The 21,527-nt window shown below is 33.8% G+C and overlaps 1 protein-coding gene across 1 annotated transcript; it reads left to right on the top strand.

The window, feature by feature from the left end:
* Positions 1–10,822: 10,822 nt before the first annotated feature.
* On the top strand, positions 10,823–20,974 carry LOC115974456 (protein RCC2 homolog). The gene is made up of 16 exons (XM_031094834.1): positions 10,823–11,341; positions 11,501–11,562; positions 11,672–11,739; positions 12,119–12,240; positions 12,860–12,965; positions 13,310–13,361; positions 15,201–15,318; positions 15,524–15,554; positions 15,668–15,691; positions 15,796–15,920; positions 17,193–17,274; positions 18,926–19,048; positions 19,139–19,192; positions 19,314–19,383; positions 19,955–19,988; positions 20,333–20,974. Exons 1-16 carry the CDS (start codon positions 11,137–11,139, stop codon positions 20,665–20,667), a joined length of 1,611 nt encoding a protein of 536 aa, XP_030950694.1. The 5' UTR covers positions 10,823–11,136; the 3' UTR covers positions 20,668–20,974.
* Positions 20,975–21,527: the final 553 nt, after the last annotated feature.

Genomic DNA, 21,527 nt, shown 5'->3' with positions numbered 1-21,527 from the left:
TCCACTGCACTTGTTGTTTTGTACTGATAATTAAGGTTGTAAAAGTGCTCTTGTTTTAGGTATGGTCCACTACCTAGCATTAGTCTGGTACCAATAATAGTAAAGTTTTTGTGCTACCAGTCCTATTATATGATATCTCATACGACCAGAACTTTATCAAAGCTGGGACATGGGGGGCATGAGAGGGGCAGAAAAGGCAGACAAGATTTTAACTGTTCAAGATACACTCTTTCTTTTTCTTTTTTTTAATTTCAATTTTATAGAAAAATCGATGTAGATCTTTTTGCAAGTAAATTTAGAAAAGGATAGGAGGTTTAGATTAGATATAAATATTATGTTCAAATCTTGTTAAGGGAAAAAAAAAAAACAATTTTATATGAATTACCATCAATTATTAGCTTAACAAAACAAATATTGAATAATAAGTTGTTGAAAGGTCTATGGCTTGGGTTGAAAGGACACCCTCACACGCCATTGATTGTTGACCTTGACAAATTTAATACTTGAGAAAGGTACCCGAAACTAAATTCTACTCATATGTTAGATAAGGCTATATCCATTTTCCACTACAATGCTAAAATGAGAATTTTAAGCGATTACCTTTCTTTTTTTACTCATAAACTATCAACTATATATATGGATAGATTCTCAAAAAAAACTATATATATGGATATGGTTATTTACTTATTTGTAGGTCTCGTCTTTTTCCCCCTCTCCCTTTTACTAGTTCGTGAATAAAAACAAAACACACAAACATGCATTATGGTGCTCACAAGCAAGCATTGAGCCAAATTTTTAAATCCATCATTAAAAAAATGTTTACTTATCTTTCACTGATTTTTTTTTTAAATATTAATAATAAAATACAAGGTCTCTTTCAGAAACCAAACTCCCTTTCTACCTCACCTATAAACCAACAAAAATACGTATTTCATTAATAAATAAATAAAAGCAAAGCAAAACAAAACAAAACCTCTATAAGAATTTTTTTTGGTAAAATATAAAAATTGTTTATTCTTGATTAATCTATTTGAAGGGGGGGAGGAATGTGGTTTGTTAACATAATTATTTGTTATTGTGATGTAATGAATTTACTTAATGATTATTTTCAATTAAATTATGAAAATATATTGAAAAGAAAAGGATTTGTTTGAATATGGTAAAATTTATCATTGAAATTTATATTTGATAGGAAAATTTTGATTGTTTTATATAGATTAAAAGTAGTTTTAAATGGGATATAAAAAGAATAGATAGAAGTAGATTTAGATGGATTTGAAAGAATTTTAAATATGCTTTATAAATAGTTCTAAAATAAATGGACACTTGATATAAAATTATAGGACGCGAAGTTGAATAAAATTAATAGTGCAATTAAACTAATTTGAATCTTTCATCGCTCTTCCAATTTAATGTATGTATGGTATGAATTTGAATTTTTTATTAATCTTCCACTTTAATATCTATATTTATCTATACTGTTTATAAGATGATTCATTTCTTTGGACTGGAGTTTTGTGTGGTTCTTAAATACTCCTATACTCTACTTTTAGCAGAGACAAAACTTGAGAACAATCGGGTAAAAATATATCTCCAATTCTACTTAAAATGCCTACAAAATATGACACTCGCCTACTAATCCATATTTTCAAAACAAATTTATCCAAAAAATTTGTTTAAAAAAAAACTTCTTAGTCCACTTTGTATTTTTATTTATTTTTTACTTTATTAAGACTCACGAAAAAAAAAAAGCCCTCTCAAATAAAAAAACAAAAAAAGGGGGGTTCCACTATAATTTTCCACCCCTTTCCCTTAACATCATGTATAGTTCTTAGGTTCTATTAATTATATTATATTATATATATATATATATAATATTTGATAGTTGGGATTTGAAAATAGTTGAATTCTAGACTTTTTGTTGAAAATATCATGAAATACTAATTGAATTACAAATATTGGTGATTGCTTCAAATTTTTTATAGGAAAAAAAACTAACAAATGATGCAAAACTAGTGAATTGTGGACATTTATATATAATATTATGGTGTAAAATCTTTGTGACTTTATTTCATTGTACATTTAATATGTAAAACTAGTGACAAAGACATGTTAAAACTAACATGGATAATCATAATATACCAATAACCAAAAAAATACAAAATACAAAATACAAAATCCTAATAAAAAAGGACCACATGGGCATGCATGGCCATCCATTATGGGTTAGTGGTCCATTATTTTTTATTTTTTACATTTTCTTGTTTAGGTAGCTTGGTTTATATCTCGTTTTAGCAAATAATGCAACTTATCACGAGTCTATAACATTGTATAATTGAGGGATAAAGAAATGGAAAGAGAGGCAATGGGGTTGGGGCCTTGGGGGGGGGACCCAAACTCAACTCTTCCTTTTCATGTGGGTGTAGGTATTAGAAAATGAAATAAAAATAAATAAATAAAAAACGGTGGCTTATGACTTATGAGGAAGCAAGTAAATGAATGGGGGTTGGCAGTCTCAGTTTCCCTGTAACAACTAAGATAAGCCTATTTGAACCAAAATAAATAATTTTTTCTAATAAAATAATGTTAGCCCAATGGTATCCATCTAATCAATTTTGACAGCTCTTTTGTCTTTATTTGCCATGTGGCTTTCTGGAATGTTAACACGTACGAGCACATGGGGTGCCCTAAGGCCACTCTGGCTAGCTGTATCAGAAAATTATCTGCTTTGTTTACAAACCAAAACCCATACCCATGTTTTAGCTGCAATGCTCCAAGTGGGATGCCATGAACCAGTCATGTGGGGTTGCAAAATTATGCTCTGAGGCTGATAGGTTGGAGTTGGACTTACTCAAAGCTCTTACGGACTTTTTGGTGTGAAGAATGAACCGTTGGGCACATGGTATAAATTTTGGGTGGTCCAAATTTGTGTATACAGTTATATATAGTTATAACAAATGAGAAAATAAGATTTGAATACTAAGATTAGTATAGCAGATTCCAATTGTCTTAATTGATATAAAACCTTCTGTTTTAGAGGAGGAGATCTTGTTCGAATTTCGTTTATAATAAAAATCAATTGATTTCTTCACCTGATAATAAAAGTAACTATTATGAAACGAACACTATAGGTTAAAATTCGACAATATATATATACTAATAGTTTAGTTCTTCCTTATGAAAAAAAAACCGAAAATTTTAGTATATTGAATAAATAGGAAGAGACTTCAAAAGAATTTAGTAACCCAATAATCATTAACCTAACCAAAAGAGAAATTTCTTATATATTTCATGAATTTTATTGGATATTCATATTACTCTTAAATTATTCAAACTATCTCTCAATTTAAAGCTCTTTGCCTTCGGTTCCCACCATCAAAATAACACTATAATTGTGTTTCGACCCAACCGAAAAAATTTTCAATTTATATTAATGGAGCTGGGAAATGGCCCATCACAATCATATGAACAATTTACTACACCTTTTAAAAGCTAAATGATCCATGAATTGAACTTGCCATAGCATGTGCCCATGCATTAACCATGTATCAGCTCACTCTTAATAGGGTTTGGAACACAAATTGTACTGATGTTGATAAGGACGTGCCTCATTCAGTCCACTACACCTGCCCCTGCATGCCAGAGCACTACAATTAATCATTGAGCACATTGTAATTATGTGAATTTGGACCTTGGAAAGTTTGAGCACCTATGAGTACCAGCATTTCTCTATAAATACCTCTGATATAATAATGCTGAGAATTTTGTATTGAACCCTCTTATCCCTCTCAATTTAGAGTTTATATAGTTTGAAAGTGTCAATTGATCAAATTCCTACTAGGAGATCGACAAGTTTGCTGCTGCTGACCCCCTTCCTATGAGGAGTGCAAATCAAAGTAAAGTTTTTTTGTTGTTGTATATACTTGTCCGGTATCTCGTGTGACTATTTCATAGAACATGCTTTTTACGGTTCTACATGTATGAGACCAAAAATCCTGTAAAAGATCTAGCATATAAAGTGGGTATAAGAGATAATTTACGCCTAGATGGAGAGGGTATCTCATGGAAACTTGTTAAGTTATTTTTTAGTATTTTTAACTTGTGTTCTTTTTATGTATTATAATTTCTTATTTTTGTTGATACAACAGTGATCTCGTGTGCTTGCTCTAGGCGTTAGTGGTAGGACTCACATCATTGTGAGATGTTTACACTTAAAAAAATAAAAAAAATAAAAAAAAGATGAAGAAAATTGAGAATAACCCATCTTAGTTGACTATTTACACTATATTAAGAATTAAGATAGATACCCACTTTTATTAAGACCCTTGTTCTCTTCTAACAAAGACGCATCCTCTGATACTCCCAGTGTTGATTGTGTGCGTAATATTTTTCTATCGTTTGATGCAACCCGTCATAGGTAGGGATATGAATTACAATGCTTTTTTTCCCCCCCGAGTGAACAGAGTCATAGAGGAGGGTTTTTTTTTCTGAGGAATCTGTAAGAACGAGTCATGGAGGACTTTAGGACTCGTTTGTCTGAGTTTATTTTCAACTAACTCCAGCTTATTTAGAATATGTGTAAATTTTAAAAACATATTTTTTGTTAGGTACAACTGAATTTTTATTCAGCTTAGTTTTTAAGTCCAATAAATTAATAGAAATAGACAAGCGTAGAACTTTTTTTTTTTTTTAAGAAGAAACGAGCGTAGAAGTTAGAACTATTATAAATGGATTATTATGACTACTTTCTTTTTGCTGAGAATGATACGCACGTATATGTATAAACTTGTTGTTACGTGACTGATTTCCAACACACCAACAATGATTTTGGTGCTCTTATAAAAAAGAATCTTATAAAAAAACAATGACTTTGTGCTTGCATACTTCGCACAGTTGTGAAGTCTCCATCGTTTCACTTGTTTTCCTATCAATGAAGACACCTACCCCTTATCAAATCCATTTTTTTATTCAACGACAAACGTTTTACTTCTTAAATAATACTCCTTGTAATAGGAGTAGGATTAAAAACCCCAATCGAGGGAGTCACAAATCACAATCATTAGAAAGGGTGTGTATATATGGTCATGCCCTATATCTCCTTGTAGGTGGAGAATTATTTCAACAATCAACCATGTCGTTTAGGTACAACGGCACCATATGACTGTCCACCATTTGGGCCTCATCGCGCTTAAAAGTAATTCTGGTGGAGCCCTTTGTCACATGGGGAACGCACCATTAACACAGTGAATTGATACAATGTTCCTTTCAGAATTTTTCAGGACATATTACCTCTAAAGAGAAGCAACCAAATCATAATAAGAAAGACCATGACCCCATGGGCTTTCATGCTTTGCCAGGTTTCTTTAAAAGGTTGCACAAGCACTAGTGTGATACACATGGTAAGCTGAAAATAGACTAAATAGTTATTAAAAATGGTTTAATTCTTATATGGGTCTCTTACGATGTTTGAGACTGTATGGGCCAAAGTAAAAGGAAAAGAAACTGTGTGTGCGCGCTCAGATGATTCCATTCCAAAGTAGTTGTATAGCTAGCTTTTTATTTGCGTTTTGTTTTACAGTGTCAAAACAATCATCCTGTCCAAAAACAAAAGTAGAGAGAAGGTGATTTTGCCATCTCAATTCTGTGGTAGACATATAGGGAAAAGGAATTATTGAACGTGATATATTCGAAGAATCTCAGACTATTTGTGGTTTTATTCATATTCAATCATATTTATAGGGGTATGTCTGTAATAGGTACATGGTTATCAAAAACAATAGGCATAGGCTCTGTTTTTGACTTTTTACTTGCGTCTACGATAACATTGTCTGTTGGGTTTCAAAAGATCTAATCTATTTGGATGGGCTGGTTTTGTGAAAAACAGCTTTATGCATTTGTCGTTCTTAGAAGTTTGGCCCTAAGATCTGTTGTGCAAGCCCTCAACCATGGGAAAGCTATCTTGCGACCATCATATGGTGGCCCCACATACTTGTGGGACCTATGTATTACTAGGGGAATTTTTATTTTGTATAACCATAATATGCAGCATCCTTAAGGGATGTTAAATATCATTTATACATTTAATATCGCATCATGAGAGACATTGCATGTATCAATTACACGATATATTTTTTTCTTCATCATGCCTTCTAAGTTAATTTTAGGATCTTAGTATTATGTATAGTGGTCACATGCAACCATTGTCACACAAGTGCACAACAGATGAAATTCAAGGATGTATGATTCCTACTATTTTTGAGAGATTGGTTGCTTGTTTACTTTTGGCCGTAATGCAAAAAGACCCTTCGAGTTTAGGTTAATTGCAAACTCTTACCCCTGAGATTTAAGAATTGCCCAATTAACCTATCTATCTTAATTTTCATTTACTATAATTGATGAAAAATTGTCACGTGGTGTGAATGAGACTATATTCCTAAAAATAAAATAATTTTTAAAATAATATGTGCATAGCATATGACTTTTTTTTTTTTTTTTTTTTTGTTAGTCAACTATAGTTAACAAAATTGAGATGGAGGGGTTAATTTGGACAATTCCTAAATCTCAAGGATGATTTATACAAAACTAATAGCACAAGAGGTTAGTATGCAATTGGCTCAAACCCTAAGGGGTGTTTTTGCATTCTGCCCTTTATTTTTTATTCTTGCACATTTTGTTGTAAGATTAAAGATGGGAAGTGCTAAATTGCCAATTGTAGTTTGTGTTGTCCTATAGGTTTATCTATTTATTTATTTAAACTATGTTTGGTTATGGTGAAAAGGTAATAGAAATTGTGGGAAGGAAAATGGAGAGAAAAATATGATATTTCCAATGTTTGGTTGAGTTGAAAAATGATAGGAAAGAAAATGGGAGTGGATGGAATTTTCCACTGGCCTCACCATTTTTTTGAGTCATATATAAAATATAAAATTGTTGATTTTATCATTAAAATGTCAACAATACATATATTTCAATTTAACAACACGAGTATAATTGTCAAATTTTATGATATATTATCATTTTATCTTTTTTTTTTTTTTTATCTAAAAAGAAAAACTAACTAACAAATACAATGGATTATCTATTTTTTATTCTCCTCCCCCCTCCCCTCTCTTTAACCCTTTTAGCTTGTACCGCTACCATCTACTTTCCTCTCTTTCCTAACTTTGAAATACACCATAAGAAAAGTCTTGATGGATGATGCATCCTCAACACATGTATGGCCCATGGAATGAGGGCCGCGGATGGGCCTAGTAGTGATGGAAAATGAAATCGGGGTAGAGTCGGCAATTTGGGGTTATGGGTTGAGCACTGTTAGGCCCATATATATGTAACATGTTTCTAATGAATAGAAGATCTCAAGGCTAGCCCAAGTCTTTTGTTGACCTTACGTCTGCTATTGTAGTATCCAATTATTAAAAAGTTCAAGTAAATAAATTTTTTAATTTTATTTTTAGGATAAAATGTCAAAATTTCATTCAACCACAAAAACTATGCAACTGGAGCAACTAGTACAAGCTAGAGGAAACACCTCCAACCGAAACCAACAAGGGACAACAATACAAAAGTTTCTGCTATATTTAAATTAGTTGTCATATCCATTTAATTCTCCAAAACAACTAAAACAAAGGAAAAAATGGAAGAAACAAATTCCTATGGAAAACAAAACATCAAAAAATACTAGGAACTAAAGCAAGACTGCCAAAATTAGCCTCTACATATTCTAGAGCATGAGCAGTAGCTTTTTTGGCTAAGGATGCAGGATCAAGCTTTAGAGTGCCTAGGCGAGCTTCATTCCGCTTGTTCCAAATCATCCATCTTTGGTCAACCACATCCACAAAGGACAAATTTGAGCATTGGAACATTATTTCTCAAGCCTGTAAAGTTTCACACCTCTTCAGCATATGGGTAGCACAGCAAGACATGGTCTATTGACTCCTCCCCATCTTCACAACATTCACATCCAACATCATACAAAATTTTCCTCCCAGTCAGATTATATTTAGTTGGCAATTTATCTTTACAAGCTCGCCAAATGAAAATTTTAATTTTGTTACAAACCTTAGCTGCCCATAGTAAATAAACCAATAACAAATAAACCAGTCAAACACTTTTTGTTTTTAGAAGGAACTAGTCGAACACTTAACAATACCACGTTGCCTACATTTACAAGTCATTTGTAGATCTATCATCTCAAAATGAACTCACATATTATGCCAGTTTACTTGAATAATATCTTTTATAATAGTCTCACATTTTGCTTTAACAAATTGGTTAATACGATAATATTGATTTGTTTTTTGTGTAAATAGGAATTTAACTTTAGACATCTTATTCAATTATCATAAATTTTAAGAGTTGACTTAATTGGAACTCACAATAATATTAAGAGATTGAAACTTGAAAAACTGAAGCCCTGTAATTCTTTTCCAGTTTTCCCCAAATTGAACTTGTAAAAAATGTTTGACTATGCTTTCAAACATCATGGTAATAATAACTAATTAATAACACCCACTTTTATGAATTTAAAAAAAAAAACTATTATACTTTTTTTTTAAATGAAAAACAATGTGAATGCTTGAATAGTTGAACCTGATAATATAAGCTCAAAAATAAATAACATTATCTACAAAATGCAACAATTAACTTGTCAACTATAAAATATTATTATGTTCAGGGGCATAGCTAGGATTTTTTACATGGGGGGGTCGATTTTCGACGACGATGATTATCATTGTTGTATGGACAGTCTATATTTTTAGATTGATATGGACTTTCTTTGAGATAAGCTCGTCGGATTCATCTTATTTGTTGATAGAAAATTCACATATTTGTTTACGTGATCCTGGATCACGATATATCTCTTCGGATTGAATTCTTGAACATTTGGAAGGGTGTTCATTAGGCATTGAAGTATCAACATTTATTTCTACAGCCACATTTGTTTCTACAACCATAGGTGTCATAAATTCTAAATTGCTAACATTTTTTTATTAAAGAATGCATCAATTATTTTTTGTTTGCTCATAATTCTTTAAGCTTTAAGAATATGACTCAAAAATTAACCTGAAAAGAACTTAAAAAATAAAATCTTAATTATAAATTTTTACTTAATTATATGGATGTTATTCGTACTTAAGAAAAAAACAAAATTTCCAATGTAATTTAAACAGTCAACCTATCATCATTCCTATTATTAATTATATGGATGTTATTCATACCTCCCCATGCCTTCAATCATATATTTCTCTAAAAATCTATGAAAAATTAAAGTGCATGTAAATATTTAAGTAAGCGTATATAGTTGAGAAGAAAAAGAAAAAGAAAAACACTAAAAAAAGAGATGAAGGTGTAGTGCTGAAGAAAGAAAAGAAAACTAAAAACTCACCATCTGAATGATTTATTTTAAGAAAGCAAGAAGAAAGAAACTAATGGTCAGGTTTTTTTTTTTTTTTTTTTTGGGATTGTGAGGACTGAGTTTGAAAGGAGGGCTGAGCTGAGGTTTTGTTTTGTTTGGGGGCTGCTAGTACCAGTGGAGTAGGCGGTGGCGTGTACACAGAAGACAATAAGAGAATAAAAAGAAGAGAAATGATATATCTACAATATTTTCACAACATATCTTAAGTGGCAGATTGTTACTGGTTGTTATTGTTGGAACAAAAAAATAATCTTAGTATTAGGTTCAAATTTGAACCAATAACAACTAACCACTTATAATTTATAAAAATGCTGTAAAAATTTTGCGAACATAGCACCTTTTTAAAAAGAATAGCAAAAGAAAGGGTTCTGATTTTGAGATTAAGAATGAGTGGTAAAATGTTATTTTGTTGGGTAGTGTCTTTGGGTATTTAAATATAAGGGGGCCATGTTTTGTTTTATTAGAAGATAAAAGAGGCCTACAATTGACACTAAAGCATGCTGGGGTCTGGGAGTGAATTGAATAGAAATGGGAGGGGGGGGGGGCGGGATGTACATCATTGGGAGAGCCAATTAAAATTTCTATGTAGGCTGGTGGACTTTTTTTTTTTTTTTTGGCAGGGGCCACGACCCCACCAAGAAGCAACGTGGCTCCGCCCCTGATTATGTTAGAGGCAAATTTAATATTTTTTTTGAGTGAATTTTAGTTAACTCAAAAAAATCTGTTGTTATTTCTGTTGTTGCGCGCAATGACAAGTGATGGCTTAAAAAAGTAGAAAGAAAAAAAAATTGCAATCAGCCAATCACTAATTATATAATTAGAAAACAAATTATTCAGCAAAAATAAAATTAGAAACCTATTTTAAAATCTATAAAAATAAAAATAAAAGTAATGCTATAACCACAAATTATTTTACAACATTTTTACAAACTATTGATGTGGTAAGTTCTTATTAGTTCTAATATGGGTCCATTACTAACATCACATTTATGTTTACTAATAATTATTTAAAAATTACTAAAATCACATTAACGATTGTAAAAATATTGTAAAATAATTTATGTATGTATCGTTACTCTAAAAATAAATCAAAACTACGCCACTGCTTTATTATCATCTGAGTCCAAAAAGCAAATGCGGTATCCGCGAATCCAAAGAGTTTTGACGATGACTGTACTACAACTAGACTAGACTAGTGGAGAAAAGTAGAAATTAGAAAAATCTCATGACAGCGACTCGTAAACTGAAAAAAGAAAAGAAAAGAAAAGAAAAAAAGCCTTAAAAAGAAAGAGAAAGAAAAGCGGAAAAAAAAGTTAAAATTATGCCAAAACAATGCGCTACAAAATCTAATCCGTAATACATTTTCTCTCTCCTTCTTTCCACGAAATTTATTTCCCATTATTAATAAAGAGCCCCTATTCTCGGAAATCCCAAACAATCCCTTTCTATTCCTTCTCTTTTTTTTATGTCTTACCGATTTTTAGGGTTTCCTTCTTCATCTCTCTATCTCATCGCTTCGCTCCGCTTCGTCCTAGACCCTAAATTTCCACTGCTACTCTCTCTCTCGGATCTCTTCTACTAGCCGTTACCACCGTTTCCCGCCCAATTTCAACTTCATCAAAGCCGCCAGTTCCTCTTCTCCTTTTTTCTTTTTTCAAAAACTGACCGTTAGATCTGCTATTTTAAGGGAACGAAGCTCAAAAAAAATTTGACCGTTGGAAATGGCTGCGGTGGAGGCGGAGAAGAAGGTTGAGGTTGAGGAGGAGCAGGAGAAGAAAGAGAAAGCCGGTGAGCTTTTATTCTGTGGCGGCACGTGTTGGGACGCGATCGGTCGCCGCAAAGGTAGCATCGAAGGCAACTTGGTCTCTCCGACTCGCCTTCGTCCACTCCTCGGTGTCAATATCCGATTCGTCGCCACTGGTTGCGGTAACTTTCTCTGTCATTTCGTTTTTCAAATTTTTTTTTTTTATTTTATTGGTTGTAGAAATAGAATGATTCGATTTTGACTGAAATGCGATCAATTTTGGTATGTTAAATTTTGTGTATTTTTTTTGTGTATTGATGTGATGTGATGTGGATATATAGCATCGTGTCATTGCGTGGCGTTGGATGTGGAAGGGCGTTGCTATACGTGGGGGCGCAATGAGGCATGATGATAAGACTTTTGAACTTGAATTTTATGCATACATACATACGTATATATACATACATACATGTGTGTTGTAGTATATTAAGTCATGAAGCTTTGGTGTGCAGAAAGGACAACTTGGTCACGGAGATACACTTCAACGCGATAGGCCGACCGTAGTTTCTGAACTTCTAAAGTAAGCTACTGTTTTGTCATTGGAATGAAATCAATTTCTTGCACTGTTTTTGTTCCAATCAATTGAAGCGGGTACGGAATTGGAGTATCTAATGTAACTTGCTTATCAAAGCTTTGTCTTTTAAGATGGCAGAAAAATTCGATAGTCTAACAAAAATCTGACAGACATTAGGTTTGCCTACCTTGTTTACTTAATGACTCTAGTAGCAAGACTCATTGAGTGATGTTTATGATGAACGTTTGTGTGCTTAACAAGGCTTGCACATTTGGAGATTGCTTGACTGTTGTAAATTCTGGACTTAAAATCACTTCGTAGAACTTTTAAGCCGCTACTTATTTATATGTTATATCATTCAAGTTGTTATGGCTTTGCCTTGAAGGTACAAAGTCACCAAAGCTGCATCAGGAAGAAGTCATACAGTGGTGGTTACTGCAGATGGAAATTCCCTCTCTTTTGGCTGGAACAAACATGGGCAGCTGGGTTCAGGCTCTGTACGGAATGGTAGGTTCATTTTTAAGAAATTGGTTGTATGACATTTCCAGGAGCTTGCATTTGCAATTTGGATAGCAATTTTTTTGCTAGGGCTGGTCACTTTGAGGTTCTGCTTCGCTATTTGTAGATTTAATGGGTAAAATTTTACTTCATATGAGGCAGGGTGCATCGATATCTCAAAGTTTCCTATTCATGCTTATCCCCTCTGTAGCTTGTGGCAAATATATCTCATTTCATGCTGAAGTGGGGTAGTTTTAGGACAGTTTAGGAATTGCATGAAGAATTAACCCTCTACTCACTGTGTGTAAGATTATGTGATTTCAATTTAATGGTCCATGGGCAAAGTGTGATTCAAGGATGTACGATGTGCTTTTATACAAGTTTCCCTTTGGAATTATATTGAATGCAGATTGCTGAATCCATTATTTGGGTTCACAGTTTAAAATTATTTGTCAACAAATATCATGTGATTTTAATTACAACAGGTTGTTTTTGTTGTTGTTGTTAGTTTGCCTGTGGGAAAACATGTATTCTTGTTAATGTTCTTGGGCTTGTTTCTTTATCTCCATGAGACATCATTTAGCAACTAACCACCAGCTGCTTTACATTGTTGCTTTGTTGTTTGTAGAAATTGAGTCATCTCCTGTTCGCTGTCTTGTGTCCGAAGTAAAAAATACTGCTTGTGGAGCTGACTTCACTGCGTGGTTATCTTCTGTTGAAGGAGCTTCTATACTGTATGGTTTGTGGATGCTTTTCTATTTTTTGTTTTCTATATTTAAATTCTTGGTGCCTCCTGGGTATGAGGATAAATTGCTTAGCCCTTCAAGGGTGAAAAAGCCCCTAGATTACCCAGTAACTTGTTCTAGCGGATGGGGGTCAGTTGCCCATAGGAGTTTGATTAATAGTGAGGATTGTTGTACAGTATTCTTTGTGATGTGCAACTAATTTGAGTGAAGTTATGTCATAAAAATAAAAAATAAAAATAAAAATCTTGGTTGTTCAGCCAATTCTTCATGCCTTTGTGGTTCCCAATTTATTCAGATTAGTTGCTGATTTGCAAAGTGTTTGTTGTTTCTAGGACGGCAGGTCTTCCACAGTATGGACAACTTGGGCATGGAACAGACAATGAGGTATGCTATTATGTTTTTCTGTTTACTTTTAATACTCTTCCCTTGATCTTTTGACAACCTGACACATAGTTGCTATGTGTCAGGGTTATGGGATGATGAATGCAATTATTGCTTTAAGTCTTGGTCATAGTGGCATGTTTCCTTACATGTATTTTTACTTGTGCTCTATCGTCTTCATATATATTTTTGGGTCTTACTTCTTCTATGACCAAATTTCCCAAAGACCCCCCTCCCCCTTTGGATGACTTAATTTGCACCTTTTATCCAGCATAATTAATTTTTTTTAATGAATTTCCTTTATATATTTCTTTTTTATTTATATCATAACTAATAGACTAGTGTTATTTTTTATGTCAAACTTTCTTTGAAAAAGGAAAAGACAATCTTTCCTATTTTATTGGTGTTTTTTAAAGGTCCAAAACTGATAGAGGAAAAAAAGGTTGGAAATAAAAATAATAATAAAGAAGTATGAGTTTTAAACAAAAAAGAAAAAAATATTGTTACTTCTTAAAGATATATAGAATGATCAAAGAAGCTCAAAATTCATAATGGGATAATATTCTTCTTCATGAAAATTTGTTTATAAGTAATAAAAATAATGATAAGTAAATAATAAACTCCAAAGTTTAATATTGTCTTTAAGTTAAACATTGAAGTTTAGGTGCATATATATTCACGGTATAATTCCTGTATCAAAAATATATAATTACATTACAATTTTAAAAATGTTACAATTTGATTATTTAATGAGTATTAACCAAAATATCACATTTCAGTTGAGTTGTATGTTATGGTTTTTTTTTTTAGCTACTAGAAATCCTTTCAAATGAATTGTAAGTGGAATTTGACTAAAATAAGTGCAAATTGGCTTATTCATTGTAAAAATAAAAAAAATAAAACCCTAAAAGATAAATGTAATATAATGAATATGTTTTTGTGTGGAATTTCTTACATTAACCCAGTATTCACATGAATGGTATTATTTGTATTGGTCTCATGTACTTGTGTATATGCGTGTGGGTGTGTATGTTTCTTATAAATTTGTCCCCCCACTCCTCATCACTGAGTACCACTAAAAGTTTAATGGTAGTAAGTGGTGCATAATACCTCCCATTAGCTGTATTAAAATTGAAAATCTACTGATTTTTCATTCTAAATCTTCAGGTTTTTATTGACTATTAAGCATTGGAGTGTTTGCATATTAGAAACTTCTTGTAGTTGTATTCTTTTGTTTTCACTGCATATTCTGCCTATTCCTTTGTGTAGTCATAGAAAGTAATCGTCTGGTCGTATATTTCTTGGAAACTTTATGGAAGACATTTCTTTCTAAAAGGCATCTTGATCCCCTCAGAAAGTATCAACCGTTTCTAATAGGATCTTCCATGATGTAAAAAGCTTTGATACCAGCTGAGTATCACACTATGAAGTTGATGCAACACAAAAACTTCTTAATGGAAAGAGGGGGGGAGGGGTGGAGCTGATCCTGGATATGCTTATAATGGGCAAGATATAGGATTGGAATTAGGATTTAGGCTTAAAAAGAATAAATGATCTTTAGTTTTCTAATTCATCATGAATGCTCAATACAGAGCTATTAATGTACTTTAAGCTGTGATGAGGCCTTACTCCTTAGCCAAAATCACTGCCGACATTTGAAGCCTCTTAAATCTTGCATTGCCTAGTCTCTGTAGCCATTACCCTGGATAAAATTGTCATAAATTTATACACAGACGCACACAGAGACACATGGATGCACGATGTATACAGACACATGAATCCATGTAAAGTGAGACTTGCTTTAGTTTGAAGCTTGACATAATTTTTTGGATGTGCCTGCAGTACAACACTAAAGACAGCTCAGTGAGGCTTGCTTATGAAGCCCAACCACGCCCTAAAGCAATAGCTTCCCTTGCTGGGGAAACAATCGTCAAAGTTGCATGTGGAGCGAACCATACAGGTTACTAATAGCATCTGCTTCACCCCACCCCCACCTCCTCACCCTCCTTTTCAACATACTGCCACCTGTTATAATGTTTGTTTTATGTAAATTCTTTAAGGCTAGTTTGTGTTCATTTTTGTTTGCACTAATACTGTAATAAAAACATCATTACTTATCAAAAAACATTATTGTTTTATGTACTTTTCTGGTTTTGGGCATACAGTGGCGGTTGATTCAAATGGCTTTGTTTACACGTAAGTGCTTCTTCAGTGTACTCAGTGTGAAGTAGCATTACCCTTCACTTTCTTCCTGTTGATTTGGCATTATATCTATGGTTATTGACTATTTATTGTTGAAATATGCTTAGGTGGGGTTTTGGCGGTTATGGAAGGTTGGTACTTAATATTTTGTATTGCGAATGAATTTTCTCAGACTTGATTGTTTAATGTAGTGCCTGTATCTTGTGCATGTAATTCCTTGAATGATGTTGTGAAGGCTCGGACATAGGGAGCAGAAGGATGAGTGGTCCCCTCGTCGTGTTGATGTTTTTCAGAGGCACAATGTTCTACCTCCCGATGCAGTGGTATCAGCTGGTTCTGTTAACTCTGCTTGCACTGCAGGTATTTCTTATTCATTTCTGTGTTTAACTAAACTTGTTGGATGAAATCTGTTACTGATTTCTCTATCCAAAAAAAAAAAAAAAAAAACTCTTTACTGATTTCTCTCATATTCACATTATCCTGTCAGCTGTTATCTTTTTATTAGTTGTCTGCTTGAAGATGTTCACATTTGTCATGATTTGTGAACTTAGCTTAAGGTTGATATATTTTTATGCGCATGGCATTCCTTGATTTAATGCCAACTGGGAAGTTAATTAGACGAGTTTGAACAATATGATAATGTGTTATGTTGGTAGAATTAATAGAATGCAAGTTGCTCTACTACCCTGCCCTGGATCTTATTATATAAGTGCATGAATGGACAAACCAATTAAGTAGACTATTGTATGGGATCATCATATATGATTCTTGGAAGGGCTATGGAAAAATTCAATTTATGCTTAAACCATGTTAGTTACCCACTTACCACCCCTTCTCTGATTTGCGTTTGTTTGACAGAGAGCTAAACATTGTGGCCGGTCTCTTTCTTTTGGATTCAAGAATGAATTTCTGATTAACTATAAGCATGGTGATGCAGGGTTGCAACACGTCTACATAGGGCTCTAGTTGGGCTTGCTATATCCTAAAACTAAGATGTTAAATTGTATTCTATTTATGCAATCATGTTCTTTTCTTCCTGTGATTTAAAGAAAGAAAGGACCAAAATGTTAGTTCAGCTCTTTTGGTATCCACTTGGCTTCTTGATCCACATGATTGAGGGTGGTTGAAATTACAGAAAGGACATGACTAACCTTTCAATTTGGGCTCCTTACTTAGTTCCTTAAGACCGAATTGTCTGTTTATCTATGTTACCTTATTTTTAAGCTAAATAAATATGTTATTTTGACAATTAGTCAAATTGGGATCCTACCATAGAAATGTAAGGGGTGCCTGCCAATGAGCTTTAGCTTTAGCTCTAGCTCAAAAGGCACCTCCTCTGGACCTCTGCCGATTAGAAAGGGTGGAGGGTAAGGTTGTGGATTCAAAAACCTACTGGGTGCGTGTAAACTTCATGGATTGGACTGTGGATTTGTAAGATTCTACTTACCTTGTAAAAAGGAAAAAAGGGGGAGGGGGGGGAATAAGATATGTAAATATATTCTCTGTGAAGTTTAGTAACTTTTCCGAAAAAAGGAAAAGTGTGAACCTTAGTAGTCCCCAATTTACATTTTTTGTGTTTTTGTTACAGCCTTTTCCTTTTACAAATTGATTTTGTTTGTGTTTTGCTTTTAGCTGGAGGGCAGCTGTATATGTGGGGCAAAATAAAGACCACTGGTGATGACTGGATGTATCCTAAACCTCTCATGGATTTAAGGTTCTACTCTGCCCTGTGATTTTGTTACTTTAATTAGCAATTTCCTTTTTTCTTTGTTTCCTTCGGCATCTATGGTTGCTGCTGCCAGCACTTAGTCGTTTCTTTTTGGTTCTTTAGACAGTAATTTCTCTTGCCATTTGTTATGTCTTTTTCTATCTATTATTCTGTTGTAAGTGTTACATATTGTTTGCTTTCCTTCTCCTATTTTCTTGGTTAGATTGTGCTTTACGTTGTTGAGTCTTTTAGAGTGCTTAGGCTATGTTTGGTTCCACTGATTACTCTGGCTCTGGTTTACCTGCTTTTCTTATCATGTTCATCATGAGTCCTATTCTTCCCTCCTTTTCTTAATTGTCTCTTCTTTGCTTTTTGCTTTTTGCTTTTTCTCTATTTAATTAAGTTATGGTGGCATATTGATGTTGGTTCTGGCATATTTAATTATAAGCCTCCGCAGTTGAATGGGTAGGAGCTGCTGTAGCTTCTATTCACCTCCTCCTCATCAGTGGGAAAAGGGTGGTGCAACTACGATACTCTTGGACACTGCGGAAACTTTTCTGCGTGCCTCAAAATGTTTTTAAATAACATGATCTCTTTTCTTTTTCTTGGTATTTGACCTATTACAACCTTGGAACTTTTCTATCTTAACTTCATGAGTAATGGTTCAAAATTACTCTTTGTCCTGTAATTAATGATGTCTCTTGTGGGAAAAGAAAGGGTCAAAGGAAAGAATTTGACCCCTTTATATCAATACATTTTGCATGTTTTGGAGGCACGTATTCATAAATGACACTTTTGGAAGTATGGGATAAGGGGAGAAAATTTAAGTGTAACCTTTTGACACGACATACATTATGGGGGCAAGAAAGTGGAATTAGGACACATAATGGGGCAGGCAGTAATAGGTCAGCATGAAGATGGATCTCAAACTCAGGCTAGTATTACCATGCAAATGAGATTTTACCACAAGGACTTTAGGTTTCTCTCTTGAATTCTGGGACTTCAATTTCCTCCCCACCCCCCCCAAATTTCTGTTGGTAAGAGTACTCGATCAAAAGACCTATGTCATCCCAACCAAGACATTTGGCTTAGTATGGACAAGGAAGCAATGCAGAATCGAGCTATGGTACTTTGTCAATAGAATGAATGTTGTAACATCCCTATTTTAACTTGATAATTGTTTTTTGAGCTGATAATTTCTTCCCAAGGCTTATTTAGGAAATTGGCTTGCCTTTATCACAGACCTTGGAATTGTTGATGCTTAAATGCTGCTGACCTGCTCTTGAAGTACATCAGAGAGTGGTTGCTGGCTCAATGCTGGATGATTTCCCTTTTGCTGTTTTCTTTCTGTATATAAAATTGTCCTCTCCTGCCAGAATCATGTACTTGGCCTCCAACCTGGTTGTTCACTATCCCACTCACCCTTCAGAATTTGTATTGCCTTCAGTTTTACAAGTGTCCCTGGCTAATTGCTTTAGTTGCTGGTTTAGAGCCAATGCCATGTTTGGTATTATAATTTTCTTATATCTGTCTCCAAAGCATATAGCTCTTCTATGTTACTGAAGGGAAAATTTATTTTGGCCGAGTTATTCTTATTAGGTTTCTTTGGTACTCTGCATATCACTTTAGATAATTTTCCTTGTCTGGATTTTTACAGTGGTTGGAACATACGTTGCATGGATTCAGGTAGTATGCACCATTTTGTTGGTGCTGATTCCTCCTGCATAAGTTGGGGCCATGCACAATATGGAGAGCTGGGATTTGGCCCTACTGGGCAGAAGTATGTGTTTATCACTTTGGATAATAATTTTTTTTAAAGGATTCCATACTCTCTCTTTAAATTTTGTCTGTTTTTGTTTCTGCTCCTTAGATCGTCTGCAACACCAAAAAAGGTAGATATTCTTGAGGGCATGCATGTCATCAGGTGGGTATTTATTTACTTATCTATCATATTTATTTATTTATTATGTTTTTATTACAATTGTACCTATAGGATGTGACAATAGATATATATATATATTTTTTAACCCCCTCCTCTCTAATAGTGTTGCATGTGGTTCTGGCCTTTCCATGGTGATTGTTGATAGAACAAATGCTGGTGATCGACTTGATCAAGTGAGTATTCAAAACAACTTTACAATCCTGTATTGGAATTTTAAAGTGCTCTTTGTATTTATGGTCTTACTACAAATGTATGTTTTGATTGTAATGCACGTTCACTCTTCTACAGTTCAGCCTCAATATCTCTAGTGTCTTTTGAGTACTTTAAAAAAAATTTATATATCCATTGAGCCTTGGCTCAAATGGCACTTACTCCTCAGAGTTGTGGGTGGAGGATGAGGATGAAAAATTAGTTGTGGGTTCAACTAATAAAAGAAAATCCTCATAGTTGAGGATGAAAAATGTTGCCCAAAGGAATTTCTTTGACATTTAGGTTTTAAGAGTTGAATCATTGTTGGCAAGACATGCCTGGTAGTGTTTTGTGAATATAAGGATTCTGATATGGTCTTTGCTTGAAAAAATTAGCTGGATGAAATATGAATATTCTTAATCTTAAATCTTGATATGTGTTATCTTGCATTGATCTACTTTTATCTTCTTGATATGTTAGCTGCTTCTATTTTGTTATATTCTTTCAATAACACAGGCACAGCAATTATTAACTACTGATTTTTTTTTTCCCCAGCTTGATGTATATGATGGCAAAGGTTCTGGTGAAGGTATACTGATGTAGAGGTTTTTAATATTTGGTCTGAATTATACTTATCAAATTATATATGTGGTCTGAATTACCGTTGGAAGATTTCATCATGTACATGTTTCGGATATAAGTAATATTTACTTGAGGCTAGGGACACTCGACAATTTTTGAAGAAGTGGGTAATGCTTTTATTTGCGGTTTTTTAAGTGTGACATTTCTACCTGGTCTCCTCCTGTGCCAGGCCTGAAAGATCTGACCTAAACTTGGCTGTCAAGAGAACACAAATCATTTTGTAATCCTGTTTTCAACTTAGCATTGAAGCTGTGTGATTCTAAACTGGTTACTGAACTACTCTTGCTGCAGGGAGTGAGGAACCTGAGAGCAAAACTGTTGCCAAGCAAACTACTAAAAAGGGTGCTGTTAAAGCTTCTAATAACTCCAAGAAGAGGAAGAAGTCTAAAGATTCATCCGACTCTGAAGATGAGGAGAGTGATGATGATGACAGTGAAAATGGTGAAGAACAGCCCAATGGGCAGGCAGAAAAGAAAAGTCAAGGTGGGAAGGGTTCTAATAGAGGTCAAGGTAAGGGTGCCGCTAAACCAGTGCGTGGACGGGGGCGCCCTCCTTCGGCAAACAAAAGCTCACAGCCGCCACCTCAAGCGAAAACCGGTAAAAGAGGAAGGCCTCGTAAGTCATAAGTTGCATATTCTCTTCAAATGGAAATTTTGTCTCTCTTTGTGGAGAGGTGTACTTTATAATCCATTGGCTACTGTATTTGCAGTTCTTTTAATTGTTTTAAATTCTTCTTTTTATTTTTTAACTCATCATCTCACTAAAATGCGCTTGCGTAATTGATGAAAACAATTCTTCTGTACTAACATTTCATTTTGAGGTCCTGGCAAATTTAGAGAATGTTAGTGGTAGCTTCTACCATGTTCTTAACTTTGAATGAGATTCTCATTTGTTTCTATTTAAAGAATGATTGGTATTTCACCCTTTCTTTTATTCCTTTTGTTCCCTCTAACCCAATTGATTTCATGCATTATTAGTTGGAAAGAAGGTACATGTTAACATTCGATTGCAAAGAGGAAGGCCCCCAATTGATAATGTATTATTTGTTGGGAAGAAGGTAAATGTAAACATTGGACTTCAAAGAGGAAGGCCCCCGTAAGTCATAAGTTGCATATTCTCTTCAAGTAGAAATTTTCTCTTTGCAGAGTGGTGTACTCTATAATCCATTGGCTACTGTATTTGCAGTTCTTTTAATTGTTTTAAACTCTTCCCTTTCTCTTTCATTTTTTTAGCTCTTCATTTCACTAAAATGTGATTGCGTAATTGATGAAAACAATTCTTCTGTAGTAATATTTCATTTTGAGGTCCTGGAAAATTAGAAAATGCTAGTGGCATCGTTTACCATCTTATTTTGAAGATTGTCTTTGGTTTCTATTTAAAGAATGATATCAAATTATTTCCTGTGGTATCTAACCCTTTTTGTTATTCCTTTTGTTCCCTCCATCCCAATTGATTTCATGTATTATGAGTTGGAAAGAAGGTACTT

Source organism: Quercus lobata, chromosome 2, assembly GCF_001633185.2.
Source record: "Quercus lobata isolate SW786 chromosome 2, ValleyOak3.0 Primary Assembly, whole genome shotgun sequence".
Lineage (NCBI taxonomy): Eukaryota > Viridiplantae > Streptophyta > Magnoliopsida > Fagales > Fagaceae > Quercus > Quercus lobata.
The sequence above is the reverse complement of the archived record's forward strand: the minus strand, read 5'-3'. Positions and strand labels throughout refer to the sequence as shown.

Bases quoted from the DNA above. Each gene is read 5' to 3' on its own strand.
- LOC115974456 (XM_031094834.1), top strand. From the start codon at position 11,137: ATGGCTGCGGTGGAGGCGGAGAAGAAGGTTGAGGTTGAGGAGGAGCAG. The intron at 11,342-11,500 runs GTAACTTTCTCT...GTGGATATATAG, and splicing joins ATTCGTCGCCACTGGTTGCG to CATCGTGTCATTGCGTGGCG. The intron at 19,193-19,313 runs GTGGGTATTTAT...CCTCTCTAATAG, and splicing joins GAGGGCATGCATGTCATCAG to TGTTGCATGTGGTTCTGGCC.